Source organism: Garra rufa, chromosome 7 (genome assembly GCF_049309525.1).
Source record: "Garra rufa chromosome 7, GarRuf1.0, whole genome shotgun sequence".
NCBI lineage: Eukaryota > Metazoa > Chordata > Actinopteri > Cypriniformes > Cyprinidae > Garra > Garra rufa.
The window spans coordinates 6,981,187-6,997,418 of record NC_133367.1 but is presented as its reverse complement, the minus strand read 5'-3'; the positions used below and the strand labels follow the sequence as shown (position 1 = coordinate 6,997,418).

At 40.6% G+C, this 16,232-nt stretch overlaps 1 protein-coding gene across 2 annotated transcripts; it reads right to left on the bottom strand.

Moving 5' to 3' along the window:
* Nucleotides 1-4,134: 4,134 nt before the first annotated feature.
* LOC141338388 (myosin heavy chain, fast skeletal muscle) lies at nucleotides 4,135-15,886 on the bottom strand. 2 transcript variants are annotated; one of them, XM_073843921.1, is made up of 40 exons: nucleotides 15,847-15,886; nucleotides 15,517-15,731; nucleotides 15,268-15,411; nucleotides 15,032-15,188; nucleotides 14,848-14,875; nucleotides 14,648-14,762; nucleotides 14,436-14,528; nucleotides 14,262-14,325; nucleotides 14,073-14,171; nucleotides 13,886-13,989; nucleotides 13,574-13,712; nucleotides 13,373-13,491; nucleotides 13,101-13,250; nucleotides 12,842-13,012; nucleotides 12,460-12,766; nucleotides 11,475-11,548; nucleotides 11,306-11,393; nucleotides 11,109-11,226; nucleotides 10,839-10,962; nucleotides 10,032-10,168; nucleotides 9,691-9,946; nucleotides 9,357-9,599; nucleotides 9,099-9,275; nucleotides 8,860-9,005; nucleotides 8,681-8,771; nucleotides 8,189-8,578; nucleotides 7,988-8,114; nucleotides 7,775-7,893; nucleotides 7,497-7,693; nucleotides 7,232-7,415; nucleotides 6,980-7,145; nucleotides 6,768-6,892; nucleotides 6,254-6,562; nucleotides 5,933-6,136; nucleotides 5,710-5,835; nucleotides 5,368-5,538; nucleotides 5,180-5,284; nucleotides 4,996-5,091; nucleotides 4,748-4,879; nucleotides 4,135-4,237 (listed from the first exon to the last, which is right to left on the bottom strand). In XM_073843921.1, exons 2-40 carry the CDS (start codon nucleotides 15,715-15,717, stop codon nucleotides 4,220-4,222), a joined length of 5,814 nt encoding a protein of 1,937 aa, XP_073700022.1. In that variant the 5' UTR covers nucleotides 15,718-15,731; nucleotides 15,847-15,886; the 3' UTR covers nucleotides 4,135-4,219. The 2 variants fall into 2 exon arrangements, with proteins under 2 accessions (XP_073700022.1, XP_073700023.1); XM_073843922.1 differs by lacking the exon at nucleotides 15,847-15,886 and having other exon boundaries at nucleotides 15,517-15,840.
* Nucleotides 15,887-16,232: the final 346 nt, after the last annotated feature.

The window sequence follows — 16,232 nt, the reverse complement described above, 5'->3', positions numbered from 1 at the left end:
TGTGTTCAGCAAGTTCTATCATGTTTGTTTAGACAGTTAGTGTTATTAATATATACACTAATATAATTTAGATAGTCAAATTCAAACCTGCTAGTCAAGTCAAGTCAAGTCACCTTTATTTATATAGTGCCTTTTACAATACAGATTGTGTCAAAGCAACTGCACAGTATTTAAACAGCACAATAGTGTGTAAGTAACGCATTATTGTAACAATCAATTTTCAGTTAAAGGCAGTTCATCAATGAATTCAGTGATATCATCGTCAGTTCAGTTCAAATAGTATACGATATCGCTGGAAAGCGTCCCCAACTAAGCAAGCCAGAGGCGACAGCGGCAAGGAACCAAAACTCCACAGGTGACAGAGATGGAGAAAAAAACCTTGGGAGAAACCAGGCTCAGTCGGGGGACCAGTTCTCCTCTGGCCAGACCAAACCAGCAGTTTGTACCAATGTCTGATTGTAGAGAACTCATCAGGATCCTGTGGTGTAGCGCCGATGGCCGTCAAGGTTGGCGAGGTCTTTATTGATGATCCGCCTTGGAGCTCATCTGGTTGACATCCACGGCTATTGAAGTCATCTCCAGGTGGTGATCCATGATCTAAGCTGGGTACGGACTGGATCCGGGGGACTGGAGTGACCATCTGATCTGGATACAGGCTGGGTCTGGAGACTACGGTGACCTCGGAATAAGAATGAAACAGACTAATATTAGCGTAGATGCCATTCTTTTTACGATGCAACGAGTGCATCAGGTGTTATGGGAGGTGTTTTCGGTTCCGGTTGACCTAATTAATGCAGCCTAACAATCCTTTAACGGATTTAAATTATAGAAATGTGTTAATGATTTTATGTGTAAGCCAGGTTAAAGAGATGTGTCTTTAATCTAGATTTAAACTGACAGAGTGTGTCTGCCTCCCGAACAGTGTTAGGTAGATTGTTCCAGAGTTTAGGCGCTAGATAAGAAAATGATCTGCCGCCGGCAGTTGATTTTGATATTCTAGGTATTATCAAATTGCCAGAATTTTGAGAACGCAGCGGACGTGAAGGACTATAATACGATAGGAGCTCGTTCAAGTACTGAGGAGCTAAACCATTGAGGGCTTTATAAGTAATTAGCAAGATTTTAAAATCTATACGATGTTTTATAGGGAGCCAATGCAGTGCTGACAGAACCGGGCTAATATGGTCATACTTTCTGGTTGTAGTAAGAACTCTAGCTGCTGCATTTTGGACCAGCTGGAGTTTGTTTATTAAGCGTGCAGAACAACCACCCAATAAAGCATTACAATAATCTACCCTTGAGGTCATGAACGCATGAATTAATGTTTCAGCATTTGACATTGATAGCATAGGTCGTAATTTCGATATATTTTTAAGATGGAAAAATGCGGTTTTGCAGATGCTAGAAATGTGGCTTTCAAAGGAGAGATTGCTATCGAATAGGACGCCTAGGTTCCTAACTGATGACGACGAATTTACAGAGCAGCCATCTAGTATTAGACTGTGTTTTAGGTCATTACTTGTGGAGGTTTTAGGTCCAATAATTAGTACCTCTGTTTTTTCAGAATTTAACAGTAAGAAGTTATTCGCCATCCAGTTTTTAATATCAGCTATGCATTCTGTTAGTTTTTCGAATGGATATGTTTTGCCGGGCTGCGAAGAAATATAGAGCTGAGTATCATCAGCGTAACAATGAAAGCTAACACCATGTTTCCTGATGATATCTCCCAAGGGTAACATGTAAAGCGTAAAAAGTAATGGCCCTAGCACTGAGCCTTGAGGTACTCCATACTGCACTTGCGATCTAAATGATACCTCTTCATTTATTGCCACAAACTGATGACGGTCAGATAAGTACGATTTGAACCATGCCAGTGCACTACCACTAATGCCTACATAATTTTCAAGTCTATTTAAAAGAATGTTGTGGTCAATAGTATCAAATGCAGCACTAAGATCCAGTAGCACTAATAGAGAGATGCAACCACGATCGCTTGACAATAGCAGGTCATTTGTTACTCTAATTAGAGCAGTCTCAGTACTATGATATGGTCTAAAACCTGACTGGAAATCCTCACAGATACCATTTTTCTCTAAGAAGGAGCATAATTGTGAGGATACTACCTTTTCTAGTATCTTTGACAGAAAAGGGAGATTCGAAATTGGTCTGTAGTTAATTAATTCATAGGGGTCAAGTTGTGGTTTTTTAATGAGTGGCTTAATAACAGCTATTTTGAAGGTTTTGGGGACATATCCTAATGATAGTGACGAATTAATAATATTCAGAAGAGGATCTATGACTTCTGGAAGTACCTCCTTTAGTAGCTTTGATGGAATAGGGTCTAACATACATGTTGTGGGTTTAGATGGTTTAACAAGTTTATACAATTCCTCCTCTCCTATAATAGAGAATGAATGGAATTGTTCCTCAGGAGATCTACAACGCATCTGATGCGATACTGTAGCGGGCGGCTGTATGGTTACAATTTTATCTCTAATAGTGTCTATCTTGGAGGTAAAGTACGTCATAAAGTCATTACTGCTGTGCTTTTGGGAAATGTCTAAACCTGTTGCTGCTATATTTTTAGTTACATCACAGACTGCTACCCCTGCCATTAAAGAGATGCATATGTAATCCCCTACACCTGGGTCCTACTCACACACGCTCCGAGCGGGTCTCCGGCATGGGAGGCGGGCGCACTAACAATTAGGCTAAAGACTGCAGCCAGTAGCATCAGTCGCTAATGCGTCTTTTGAGATCAGGAGAGTGAGGGTCATGGCACCAATGTAACCCCTACACCGGGTCTTACTTGCACCAGCTGTAGCGGGTCTCAAACCCGGGTCTCCAGCATGGGAGGCGGGCGCACTAACAATTAGGCTAAAGACTGCAGCCAGAAGCATCAGTCGCTAATGCGCCTTTTGAGATCAGGAGAGTGAGGGTCATGGCACCAATGTAACCCTTACACCGGGTCTTACTTGCACCAGCTGGACCGGGTCTCAAACCCGGGTCTCCAGCATGGGAGGTGGGTGCACTAACAAGTAGGCTAAAGACTGTAGCCACTAGTGTCATTCGCTAATGTGCATCTTGAGATCAAGGGAGTGAGGATTACCTGCACTGCACCTACCGCTGGTCTGTGTTACACATACAAAAATAAAACCAAGTTATGAGTACGCCTGAGAGAACAGATATGTTTTGAATTGATGCTTTATAGACACCTAACGTAGGGGAAGCTCATTAGAGATAGTGTGTTCCAAAGTTTTGGAACATAGACTGAGAAAGACGTGTCTCCTATAGTTTTCAAATGAGGTTTTGGGGCATTGAGTAACAGCTGAACTGTTAGTGATCTCTGAGGAGAATAAAAACATAAGAGTTTAGATATAAAAGTAGGGGCAAGTCCATGTAGAGCTTTAAACCAATTCTTTCCAATCCTTAAATTAATTCTTTAAACCAATCAATTCTTTGCTTCACAGGGAGCCAATGGAGAGAGGCCTGGATAGATGAAATATGTTCCCTCTTTTTTGTCCCAGTCAGGAAGCAAGCTGCAGAATTTTGGACTATCTGTAATCGTGAGAGTAATGACTGACTGATTCCAGCATACAAGGCATTACAGTAATCAAGCCTAGAGGACATATGAAAGCTTGAATAACGGTCTCCAAATACCTGAAAGTAAGAAGGGACTTTAACTTTTGAAAAAAGCGGTTCCTGATCTCCAAATTTGGTGCATGTCAACATATGCTGGAATCTTCAAGTATTGTTACCAAACCTCACCACAAATTGATGCTACAAATAATTCAGACTGTTGCGTGAACATGGGTGGGAGGGGGAGAGTTTATATGATGCGTTTGAAGACACGCCTCTCCTATAAACACTAATTTACAACCATAAGTACAGGTTCTTACAATAAAGAAATGTGCTTTCTTTCTCTTTTGCATTTAATTTCTGCTCGAACAATTTTTTTTATACTAATTTAGCTTATTCTTAAAACCTGGAGCTGCATGGTGCTGCAGCCCTGGACAAATAGCTTTTGATCTTCATTCGTAGATTTATTGTGGTTAAAAGTCTCTACTGAATCATTAAATGTTAATGTTTGAAAGTAGTCTGATAGGTTTGACAACAGAAAATGAGGACAAAATAGAAACTGTACTTTTTTTATTGGAAACACATGAAAACCCAGCACAAGTCATATTATATGCTTGCTTGTAGGTGTGATGTCTTATCTTCATTCTTCATCTTTACTCTAGAAAAAAAATAAAAAAAATAAACAAACAATACTTTTAGTTTGTTAAAAACAACAACAAAGAATCATTATGAATAAGCTATAGCTGCATCATCAATTGGGTCTTTTGCACCAGGTAGTAATTGGAATTCAGTTATAGGAACCAGGACTTTGGCATCAATCCATTATATTCATGGAGTTAGTTTGTAGAGTAAGTATATGTAGACTGTGTTTACACAGCTTTTTTTTAAAAATGGCATAGTGTCACAAGGAGCTGTCCTAGGCCCCCTGCTTTTTCAATATACATGTTGCCCCTTGATAACATTAGAAAATATGGGATTAAATACGATCTGCATCGAGAAAAGCGCTATACAAATAAACTTGAATTGAATGGCTTGGCTATCACTAAAATAGTTTCTAGTTCCTCCATTGCAAAGACGGCAAAAAGCGGATATTTCCACCAATAGCTATAGGAACTATGAAAACCTTCCTTCAGTGCAAAAGCCCCCGATCACACTGTGTATTTGATACCTTTCCAACATCACGGCTCTTGGCTCTCAGCTTGTTGACCTGGGACTCAGCGATGTCAGCGCGCTCCTGAGACTCCTCCAACTCATGCTGCACCTTCCTGTACCTGGACAGGTGAGTGTTGGCCTGCTCCTCCTGTTAGGATGACACAAGATATCCAACCCCTTTCAGAGCATTGCACTCATGACACTGAATGTCTTGAACATAGAATGTCAAAATCTCACAGTCGAGACATTTGACATTAGACTTACAGCTTCCTCAGCCTGGCGCTTGTAGGCCTTCACTTTCAGCTGCAGCTTGTCTACCAGATCCTGCAGTCGGATCACGTTCTTCTTGTCTTCCTCAGTCTTTGGGTGTAAATATTGTTCATGGTCTTGGTTAAACTGTGTATAGTATTATAAAAGTAGTAAATTTCTAAATCCATTGTGGTTTTACCTGGTAGGTGAGCTCCTTCACTCTCCTTTCATATTTGCGCACTCCTTTCACAGCGTCTGCGCCGCGTCTCTGTTCAGCTTCAACTTCAGCCTCCAACTCGCGCACCTTCAGTAGAGAATTATTGTTGTTACTTGTCAAATCTCTGCCATAACCAGTTCATCTAAGACTGTATTTAGCTTGTAATTTACCCTGGACTCCAGTTTCTGGAGCTGTTTCTTTCCACCCTTCATGGCCAGACTCTCAGCCTCATCCAGACGGTGCTGCAGGTCTTTGACAGTCACCTCCAGGTTCTTCTTCATCCTCTCCAGGTGAGCACTGGTGTCCTGCTCCTTCTTCAGCTCCTCAGCCATCATGGCAGCCTGAAATACAGGCCAATTAAATTAAGCTAGGCAACATAGACAGAAACACCTTCCATGAATATTGGCATTGTAACCACATGCAACTAAGCAAAGCAAAACAACTGTTTAACTTAGAATAGAGTAAGAGAACACAAACACTTACATCTAGAGTAAGAGAATGCAAACACTCACATCAGTGATGGCCTTCTTGGCCTTCTCCTCTGCATTTCTGGCCTCCTGGACTGCATCATCCACCTCACCTTGAACCTGGACCAGATCAGCCTCAAGCTTCTTCTTGGTGTTAATAAGACTTGTATTCTGTGGGATTTAAGCAGGTAGTTTAGTCTACGTTTAATTAAGTCTCTGTTATCATGTAACTTGAAACTGAATTTGCTCCAAGCAGAGTTTTTTGTACTTGTGAATGCAGCAGCCCCACACGCTCACTGGCATCAACCAGTTCCTGCTCCGCCACTTTGCGGCCTCTCTCTGTTTGCTCCAGAGCAACTCTTAGCTCCTCAATCTCTGCTTGCATCAAGTTATTCCTGCGCTCCACCATGGCCACCTGCTCCTTCATGTCCTCCTGTCCCCTGATAGCCTCATCAAGGTGCAGTTGGGCATCCTGTGGTAATGGTCTTTCTTTGTTAGTTTCATGTCATTCTTTAATTAATTCATGTATCATATTCATACTATTAAACATTTAATATGAGTTGCAATTCCACATTCTACAGAAAGATACCTTGAGTTGGCCTTGGACGTTCCTGAGCTGTTTCTGGGCCTCAGCAGCCTGGCGGTTGGCATGACTCAGCTGGATCTCCATCTCATTCAGATCTCCCTCCATCTTCTTCTTGACTCTCAGGGCATCATTTCTGCTCCTGACCTCAGAGTCCAGAGTGCTCTGCATTGAATCGATCACTCTCTGGCTGTTCCTCTTGATCTGTTCCATCTCCTCGTCCTTCTCAGCAAGTTTCCTGTCAATCTCGCTCTTCACCTGGTTCAGCTCCAGCTGCACACGAAGAATCTTGGACTCTTCATGCTCCAGGGTGCCCTATAAGGAAGAAAAGCAAAATTTTAGTGTATAATTCATTGTCAAAAATAAACTGTAGCCTCTGTAATTTATGTCAGCGCATTTTTGAGAGATTTGGAAGGAAACAATTATCACAATCAACTGAGATTTTAAATCACTCCATATTCAGTGTTTTAAATTATTCAGTCAACGATGTCATGTTAAAATAGTAGCGATTGAATGGCACCTCGGCTTCTTCAAGTGCAGTCTGGATCTCTGCTTTCTCAGACTCCACTGTCTTCTTTGCCTTTTCCAGTTCATGAATGCTCTTTCCAGTCTCTCCAAGCTGCTCAGTGAGATCAGAAATCTCCTCTAAAGGGTTTTAAAAAGTGGAATTGTAAAACATTCTATTTTATTGCATCTTTTTTAAATGCTTTTTTAAAACAAAGTGCCATTTACGTTGCAGATTCTTGTTCTCCCTCTTCAGTGTCTCAAGGTGGTCAAGAGCTTCTTCATAGGAGTTCTTCATTTTGAAAAGCTCAGTGCTGAGAGAACGAGCTTCTTTCTGAGCACCTTCTAGTTCAGCCTGGCCTTCCTCATACTTCTGCTTCCACTCTGCTAGGACCTGAATTAAAAAAAAAAAATCACTGTTAATTAGTCAAGTCCATGGCTTTAAGATTTAGATTCGAAGATTATCCACATCCTTCTCACCTTGTCAAAGTTTCTCTGCTTCTTGTCAAGGTTGGCAGCCAATGCATTTGCCCTCTCAACATCAATCATGAGGTCCTCTACTTCCCCCTGCAGTCTCTGTTTGGTCTTTTCCAGTGAGGCACACTTGGAGTTCACTGCCTCAATGGATTCTTCAGCATCCTGCAGACGCTGGGCAAGCTTTTTCCTGAATAAAGTGGTATGAATTTATGAAGTCTAACATTTGGTGTTATTAAATGTAGGGTACTGAAGACTTTGTTGTATTTACTTAGATTCCTCAAGCTCTTCAGTGCGTTGGATGGCGTCAGTCTCATATTTGGTTCTCCACTGAGCCACCTCACTGTTGGCCTTAGACATTCCACGCTGGAGTTCAGCTTTGGCCTCCTGCTCCTCCTCATACTGCTCTCTGAGCAAATCACAGTCATGGCGGGCAGACTGAACCGCATGGGCCAGAGCATTCTTGGCCTATAAAGCAGCATATTTTGAGTTTTTTAACAGTCCTCTATAATTATCGAAACTGAGATAATTAATGTAGTGTAACTCTACCTTCACTTCTTCCTCAATGTGTCTTTTGAGTTCTTCAATTTGCTGTGTAAAGGCCTGTTTTCCCCGAGTTAACTGTGAAACAAGTGATTCTTTCTCCTCCAGTTGACGACTAAATTCACCTTGGAAACAGGATACAGATATTAAAACAAATATAATAGCATAGATATTTTTTGCTCAATTTTACATGCATACCTTTACTTTACCATGTCTTACCATTTTCAGTCTGAAGTCTTGCACGTTGTGCATTCATGTCATTCAACTGACGAACATTTTCATCATTCTTGGCCTTGATTTCACTCAGCTGGTCTTCCAGGGTACGGCATATCTTCTCTAAATTAGCCTAAAGAGGTACGGAGTTATATACTGCTGTTTTTCAGAATACTTTTATATTTAATGATCCTCTAGTGACATTACCTTTGCTTTAGCCACAGCCTCCATGTTGCTTGACAAGTCATCAATCTCCATCTTGTATTCGCTCTTCTCCTTCTCCAGCTTCTGCTTGACCCGCTGGAGGTTGTCGATCTGTTCTCCGAGTTCAGCCACACTGTCTGCCTGCTTCTTTCTGAGAGCTGCAGCTGTAGCCTCATGCTGCAAGGTGGACTCCTCCAGATCACGACGCAACTTCTGGAATTCAGCTTCACGCTTCTTGTTCATCTCAATCTGGGCAGAAGTGGCACCACCAGCTTCCTCAAGCCTCTCGCTGATCTCTTCAAGTTCCCTGGAGAGATCAGCTCTCTGCTTCTCCACTTTAGCACGAGCAGCTCGCTCTGCCTCAATTTCCTCTTCCAGCTCCTCAATACGGGCCTAAATGTAGAATAAATGGTAATTAATTCTTGAGTGATTTTTGTAATGTTGTTTTTGTCTGCTAATGCATCGTCACATTGGAAAGATTAGGGTAAGCGTTACCTGAAGTTCTTTGATCTTCTTCTGAAGCTGTGCTCCCAAAGACTGTTCATCCTCAATCTTGCTGAGAAGCTGACTTATCTCGAAGTCCTTCCTGTTTTTAAAGTAGTTTTTTTGTAAAACATGCAAAATATTAGCTTTTTGTTAAATGTGTAATTGTGTAAAGGTCGATGTCTGCTCACTTTTTTGTCTTCTCATCTGATTGCTGTTTGTCATTCTCCAGGTCCATTATGGACTCCTGAGCCAGTTTCAGATCACCCTCAAGCTTCCTCTTGGCTCTCTCAAGGTCCATACGAAGCTTCTTTTCTTGCTCCAGTGAGCCCTCAAGCTATTTTGACAGAAACCAGACCAATAAAATATTAATTGGCAAACAATAATAATTTCTTATTCAAATTGATTCATGATCTTATTCTAATCTTACATCGTCCACTTGCTGCTCAAGCTTGGTCTTAGCTTTAGTCAGAGTGTTGACTTTGTCTTCCTCTGCCTGAAGGTCATCAAGAGTCTGCTGGTGTGCCTCTTGGAGGGCTTTCTTCTCTTTGGTAAGCTTGGCAATGCTCTCATCCTGAGAGGCCATCTCCTCAGTCAGGTTTTTCACCTAAATGGAAATAATGTTTATTGGTTTCAAGAATCGAAATCACAATCAACAGTTTGAAGAAGATTTGAAAAGAATACTGACCTTATTTTCTGTTGCATGTTTCTCCTTCTCCACTTTTGCCAAGGTGAGCTCCAGGTCATCAATGTCTTTCTTCAGCTCAGAGCATTCATCCTCCAGTTTCCTCTTCTTGGCAGTCAGTTCAGCATTCATTTCCTCCTCATCCTCTAGTCTCTCGTTTGCCTCTTTGAGTTTGGCTTCGAGCTGGATCTTGCTTTTGATGAGACCTTCACATCTCTCCTCAGCATCAGAGAGGTTTTCAGTTTCCTGTTCATTGAGATAGAAGTATGTAATGACTTGTAGGATCTGTTATAGTTGAAGGATCCATATTAGGATCAATAACAGCTGAAATACTCACGGATGCTACTTGCAGTTGAAGGTCATTTTTCTCCTGAAGAAGAGACACCATTTTCTCCTCAAGCTCCTTTTTTTTAGCCAATGCCTTTGCTAAATCTTCTTTCATCTTCTCAAAGTTCTCCTTCATTGCTGCCATTTCTTTTTCGGTCTCTGCACTCTTTAGAAGAGGTTTGATCTTGAAGTAGAGCTTCATCCATGGCCAATGTTTGACATTCATGAATGAGCGGATGTTGTATTGGATGGAATAAACTGCTTCTCTGTGAAAAATATAATATGTAATCAGTCTTTATTACTTTGTGGTACTAGATAGTTTTGTGTCCCAAACTGTTTGTAAGTTCATACCTCCTCTCCATCATTTTGACAAACTCCTTTCTCATGACATATCCACGGCACAAAGCCTGAGTCATGGTAACTAGCGTTGCTAGTTTCTCATCTCTCATCTCCTCAAGAGTACCCAACAGACCAGCTTTGAAGAACACCTACAAGAATATTTAGAAGATATTGGTGGTGTAGTACTGAAGGAGCCAAGTAGTCTTCCTCAGCTTAGTTGTTTCCTGGGTTCCTATATAGCGACTTTTAATTAATGAGTTTGGTTTTTCTGTGAATTCTAGTGGAAATAGATTTTACACTAAACATTGACATTCTAGAGAATTCCATATTTGTCAAGTTCATTTAAACATGTTCATGCTGAAGAAAGCATGTGATCTTCCTGAAACTATGCTTTTAATTTTACTGGAACACAACCTGAACTTCTGTTGAACACATTTTGGATTAACTGAAATGCTTACTTTGGGCCAGATTCCATTACTACTACAGTGCATAACCTCACTTATGTTTGAATGGCATCAAATCCTTGCGTTTTAAACTCTAGTGCAAGCCCTTCCTTCCTCAAACTGTTGAATCAAAGTTGTAAGCATTGGACCCTACTTTTGAAACAATTGAAACATCCTTACAATGTCACAATATTACCTAAACATTTAAATATCTTCAGTAATGTTCCGCAGAACTAGAAAAAGCTCCAAGTTTGTAATGGTGTGATGGCAGTAAATTATGACAGAAATTGTATTATTTTTTTTGTTAAACTTTTCCTTTAATTAGAGGGTTCCCACATACTTTTGGAGCATATGGTGTATTTACTGAGTACCTCACCTTGGTGTGTCCAAACTTGTACTGGGTGTGGTCAACATCAATAGAGCCCAAGAGTTTCTCTGAAGCCTTTTTGTTGTCAATGAACTGTCCCTCTGGGATGATGCTAGCATTTAATACTTTGTATCTAGAAGACATTAAGGGAGGATTTTTTTTTTGGTAAAGCCACAAAAGTGCTGCAATCACAATTTTAAAATATGTTTAAGATTATGTTTAAGATTAGGTGGTGTATCATCTCTAAATAATAGGTTAAAACAGGTATGGCGTCTTTACCTCTGCTTGAAGTCACCGTAGAGGATTCTGCTGGGAAAACCCTTCCTGCAGATTCTGATACCCTCCAGCACACCATTGCACCTGAGCTGGTGGATAACCAGGAAGTTCTCCATCAGACCTGAAATGTGAATGTTTTTGAGGTTCTACAGTCGTTGTCAAAATTGAGTCTTTTTTGAGTCTTCAGAGATCAAGTTTACCTGGAGTCTTGGACTCATTAGGAATCAAGCAGCGCACAAAGTGAGGGTGAGTGCTCCTCAGGTTAGTCATCAGCTTACCCAAGTTCTCCTGTGGAAAGGTTTATGAGTTTAATTCAGTCTTTAATAGAGAAGATGTTCAAATCCTTCGTTAAAATTAGAATCTGTTTACCCTAAAAAGTGCAGACACAGTCTGGAAGGAACCACCCTTCTTCTTGCCTCCTTTCTTTCCACCGCCTCCTTCAGCTGTTTTGTGTCAAAGTTATTATTGATTTTGTGTTGCTTTACATATTTGATAAATTACTCTTTCACAATGACAAATATTAACTTGTTTATCTTGCATAGATATATGGAACATTTTCATTTTGCAATCTTTGATTACACAGTTACATTAAAGGCTGTATCAGCGATTTCAAGCCTGAAACAAAGTGTCACATTCAGCTGACATTTCTTAATGATCCGCTCGCTACCTGCCCCATAAATTGGCTGTAAAAAAAAAAAACAAACAAAAAAAACACGTCTCTATGGTCAGCCTAGGGTCCGAGATATGCCAAAAAAAAAACAATCGGTGCTACCAACCTTTCCACAGAAAAACAAACAGTGTTCCAACCAATCACCGTCAGGGGGTTGGTGTTGTGGACTTTCGCTCCGCCTCCCTCACATCCCTGCACCAGTACGAAAGTCCACAGACGTGTTTTTTTTACAGCCAATTCATGGGGCAGGCAGCGAGCAGATCGTGAAGAAAGGTCAGCTGAATGTGACACTTTATGTTTCAGGCTTGAAATCGCTGATACAACCTTTAAGATAACTTTTATATGGTAACACTTTAGAATAGGGAACACGTTCACTATTAGCTGACAGTTTCCCCTTTTTGCTGCTTAATAATAGTAAGGTAGTTGTTAAGTTTAAGTTTGGGGTTGGATAAAGGGATCTATAATATGGTCATGCAGAATAAGGCATTAATATTTGCTAAATAAATACTAATAATCAGCCAATATGCTCGTAATCTGCATAGTAATAAGTAGTTAACAGTGAAAATTGGTCCTTAAAATAAAGTGTTACCCTTTATATTTTGTCTGTTTAAAGAAATAGGTTTCTCTTAGTTTGAATTGCACCTAATTAAAATTGAGGAATTCAGGAAATGCAGATGTTCGTACCTTCAGCACCTGCATGAGCGGCATACAGGAAGGCCAGCGTTTTGAGCGATGACTTTTGGTAGAGTTGTACAACAGAGTCATTCAGTGGATCCTTGTTCTTGTCCAACCAGCCAGTAATGTTGTAGTCCACAGTGCCGGCGTAGTGCACCAGAGAGAAGTGGGCCTCTGCCTTACCTTTGGCAGGCTTGGGCTTCTGGAAAGCCGGACATTTGCCCAGATGCTGATCATGCAGCTTGTTTTTGAAGCTTGTGTCTGTAGCCTTGGGGAACATGCACTCCTCTTCAAGGATGGAGAAGATGCCCATTGGCTGTTGGAGAAATATTCACACTGAAGTACAGGCACAGTGAGAATAGTCATTTCAATGTACTGAATGTCCTCTTACCTTCTCAATGAGCTCAATGCAGGCGGCCAAGTCCATACCAAAGTCAATGAACTCCCATTCAATGCCTTCTTTCTTGTACTCCTCTTGCTCCAGAACAAACATGTGGTGGTTGAAGAACTGTTGCAGTTTCTCATTTGTGAAGTTGATGCAAAGCTGCTCCAAGCTGTTGAACTGATAAATCAACAGAGGCAAGTTCTTACTGCTGACTGTCATCTTTTATATCTTGATTCTTACAGAGACATTAATGACTGATGCTCACATCAAAGATCTCAAATCCAGCGATGTCTAGCACACCAATGAAGAACTGTCTGGGCTGCTTGGTGTCCAACATCTCATTGATACGGATGACCATCCACAAGAACATTTTCTCATAGACAGACTTGCAGAGAGCCGAGACTGAGTTATTCACCTGAGAAATACAAGGTCAGTGTAATTGATATTAGACTTTATTTTTTCCAGTATGAATGACTCCACTGAATGTCTATAAGGCATTTCTAGGTTTATTGATCTATCGAGTAGGTAAGTGGTCACCTGTGGTACTGTCTGGCCTTTGGTCACCATCTCGTTCCCGACCTTCACTCTGGGGTAGCACAGAGCTTTCAGCATGTCAGCAGAGTTGAGGCCCATGAGGTAGGCGATTTTATCAGCCACTGAGGAAGAACAGTTTTACGCATTAATTTTACTAATGAAGTCAATGTTTGCATGGTAATTTGTGCTAACATTACACCCTACCCTCAGTGCCATCAGGTTCAGCCTGCTCCTCTCTCTGCTTCTGTTTGAACTTCATGCTCCCATGATGCATCACAGCACCCGTCAGCTTGTAGATGCTGATTTTCTCATCAGCAGTGAAGCCCAGAATGTCAATGGCAGTCTGTTTCAACACAAACCGAATAAATCACATTGTTTGTTAGAAAAACAAATCAGACGGGTATTTTATATGTGTCATGTAGTGTTCTTCCTTTATATTATTTGTCAGATATGTAGCGTATAATCAAAAAAAGAGTATTGCTAATACTGAGAATAATAAAGCAGTTGTCCACATACATCTGTGGCAATGAACTCCTCCACATCATTGATACTCTTGACAGTGATTTCACCCTGGCTGATCATTGGATAGTCATAAGGGTTAGTGGTGATGAGGAGGGCCTCTGTAAAGGATTGATGTTCAGCATGTTAACAGTGTTCTCAAATCAGCAAATAACTGAAACACACAATACTGTAGATTTCTCACCGAGCAGCTCTGGCTTGTGTCCAGTCATGAGCTGGTAGAAGATGTGGTAACTCCTCTCAGCAGACAGCTGGAATGTTACTCTTGACTTTTCCAGCAGATCTTAAAAATTGTGAAAAAAGGCAATAAGTTCAACTAATTTAATTCACTTGTTGGCCCAAATAAAAATAATTTAAAACTATGTTGACTTACAAGTTTCAATATCAGCTGAGGCCAGTTTTCCAGTGGTGCCAAAGTGAATCCTGATGAATTTACCCTACAGAGATTGAAATTATTAAAAACAACAACAACACCAACTCTATTTGGCAGTTCTGAAAGTGTGACTGAGGTTGTACAATGTTATTATGATTGAAAAGTGCAACTTACAAAACGAGAGGAGTTATCGTTCCTCACAGTCTTGGCATTACCATAAGCCTCCAGCAGAGGGTTGGCTGCAATGATCTGGTCCTCCAGTGATCCCTAGATGTAATTGTATTTAACAATTAATGTAATGGGAAGAATTAATGTAATTGTAATTGACAGTGGATAGTTATGAGCTGTAATCGGTAACACTGTATATAGAATAGTTATTCACTAACCTGCATTTTTCCAGAGACCGGCTCTGCCTTCTTTGATCCAGACATCGCACCAACGGTTGCAAAGTACTGAATGACACGTTTTGTGTTCACAGTCTTTCCTGCACCAGATTCTCCACTGGAGATTGACAAAAGATCAGCATTTACTCGTGAATCTTCAATGAATTTATATATTGATTGAAAATCTTGCTTTATTTACTTACGTAATCAGGACAGATTGGTTCTCACGATCTGAAAATAAAGCATGAATATATATAAATATATGTATATGTAATATGAATAAGATAAATGCTAAGATTAAAAATTCATTGCCCAAAGTGTTCTTTCTCATTGTGTCAAAGTGTGTCTTGACTCTCACTTGTTGACACACTTCCAGAATCCACTTACCAGTGAGCATGAACTGGTAGGCGTTGTCAGAGATGGAGAAGATGTGAGGTGGGGCTTCAATCCTCTTCTTGCCTCTGTATCCAGCCACAACAACTGAGTCGTACACTGGGAGCCACTTGTAGGGATTGACAGTGACGCAGAACAAGCCAGAGTAGGTCTGAAACAGAGATAGATAGTCCAGATTTACAATGCTGCCACCCCATCCTAGGAATAAACCATGATTGACTTAGACTTACGTAGATCATCCATGCTGCGTAACGCTCTTTGAGGTTATACAGCACAGCGGGCTCATTGAGGTGGGTCATCATGGCCATGTCCTCAATTTTGTCAAACTTGGGAGGATTCATGGGGTGGATATCATCTTCTTTCACTGTCAGAGTCTGTAATGAACATTGATCAGAAATTAAAAGGGATGGATTTTTTGTACATATATATACACATCTGAAGACTCAAGTACAAAAAGTTTTTTTATCCATGATACTTACTTTCCCACTGTGAGTTTTGACAGTAGCTTTGCCACCCTCTCTGCTAACAAGAGTACCCTTCAGGTACATCTCTTCTGGCTCTGCCACGAAGTATGCCGATTTGGCATCAAAGGGGGTGTTCTGAGCCTCGATTCTCTCTCTTTCTGGCTTCCGGAGGTATATGGCCGCCGGGCCGAAACACTCCATTTCACCATCTCCCATGATTGTTCTTTTCTCTTAAAACATGTTAAGAAGGTTTTTTTTAGTGTGTTCCAGAATGAATTATTCTTTTGCATTAACATAGTACTCTCATTAATGATTATTGCATTTCATGCATTTCAAGCTGCTCACCTTTTTGCTTTCAAGGCCAGAAAGGTTTCTGCTAGGGTCTGTTAAATACATGGACATAGAGCATTTAACGGATATTGTTAATATGTAATCTCATGTATGTCCATTTTCTTTTAACCAAAAATATCAACAATAGTAAAAAAATTAAAACTATCAATTTCAATTAAATTAATAATTTTGGCACTATAGAGTCTCGACTCACCTTCCCAGTGGTTGGCAGTCCATGAGGTCTATGAAGTCTCCTTTTATAAAGACTCAAGACGTTGTCCCAGCAGCACAGCCGCACTGTATTTGGGTATAATGGGTTGGGTTTTACTGTCTATATATGATTGTGTTTAGTCTTCTGTTATTTTTATCCTAGGATACAGTTACACACCCTATAGACTGAT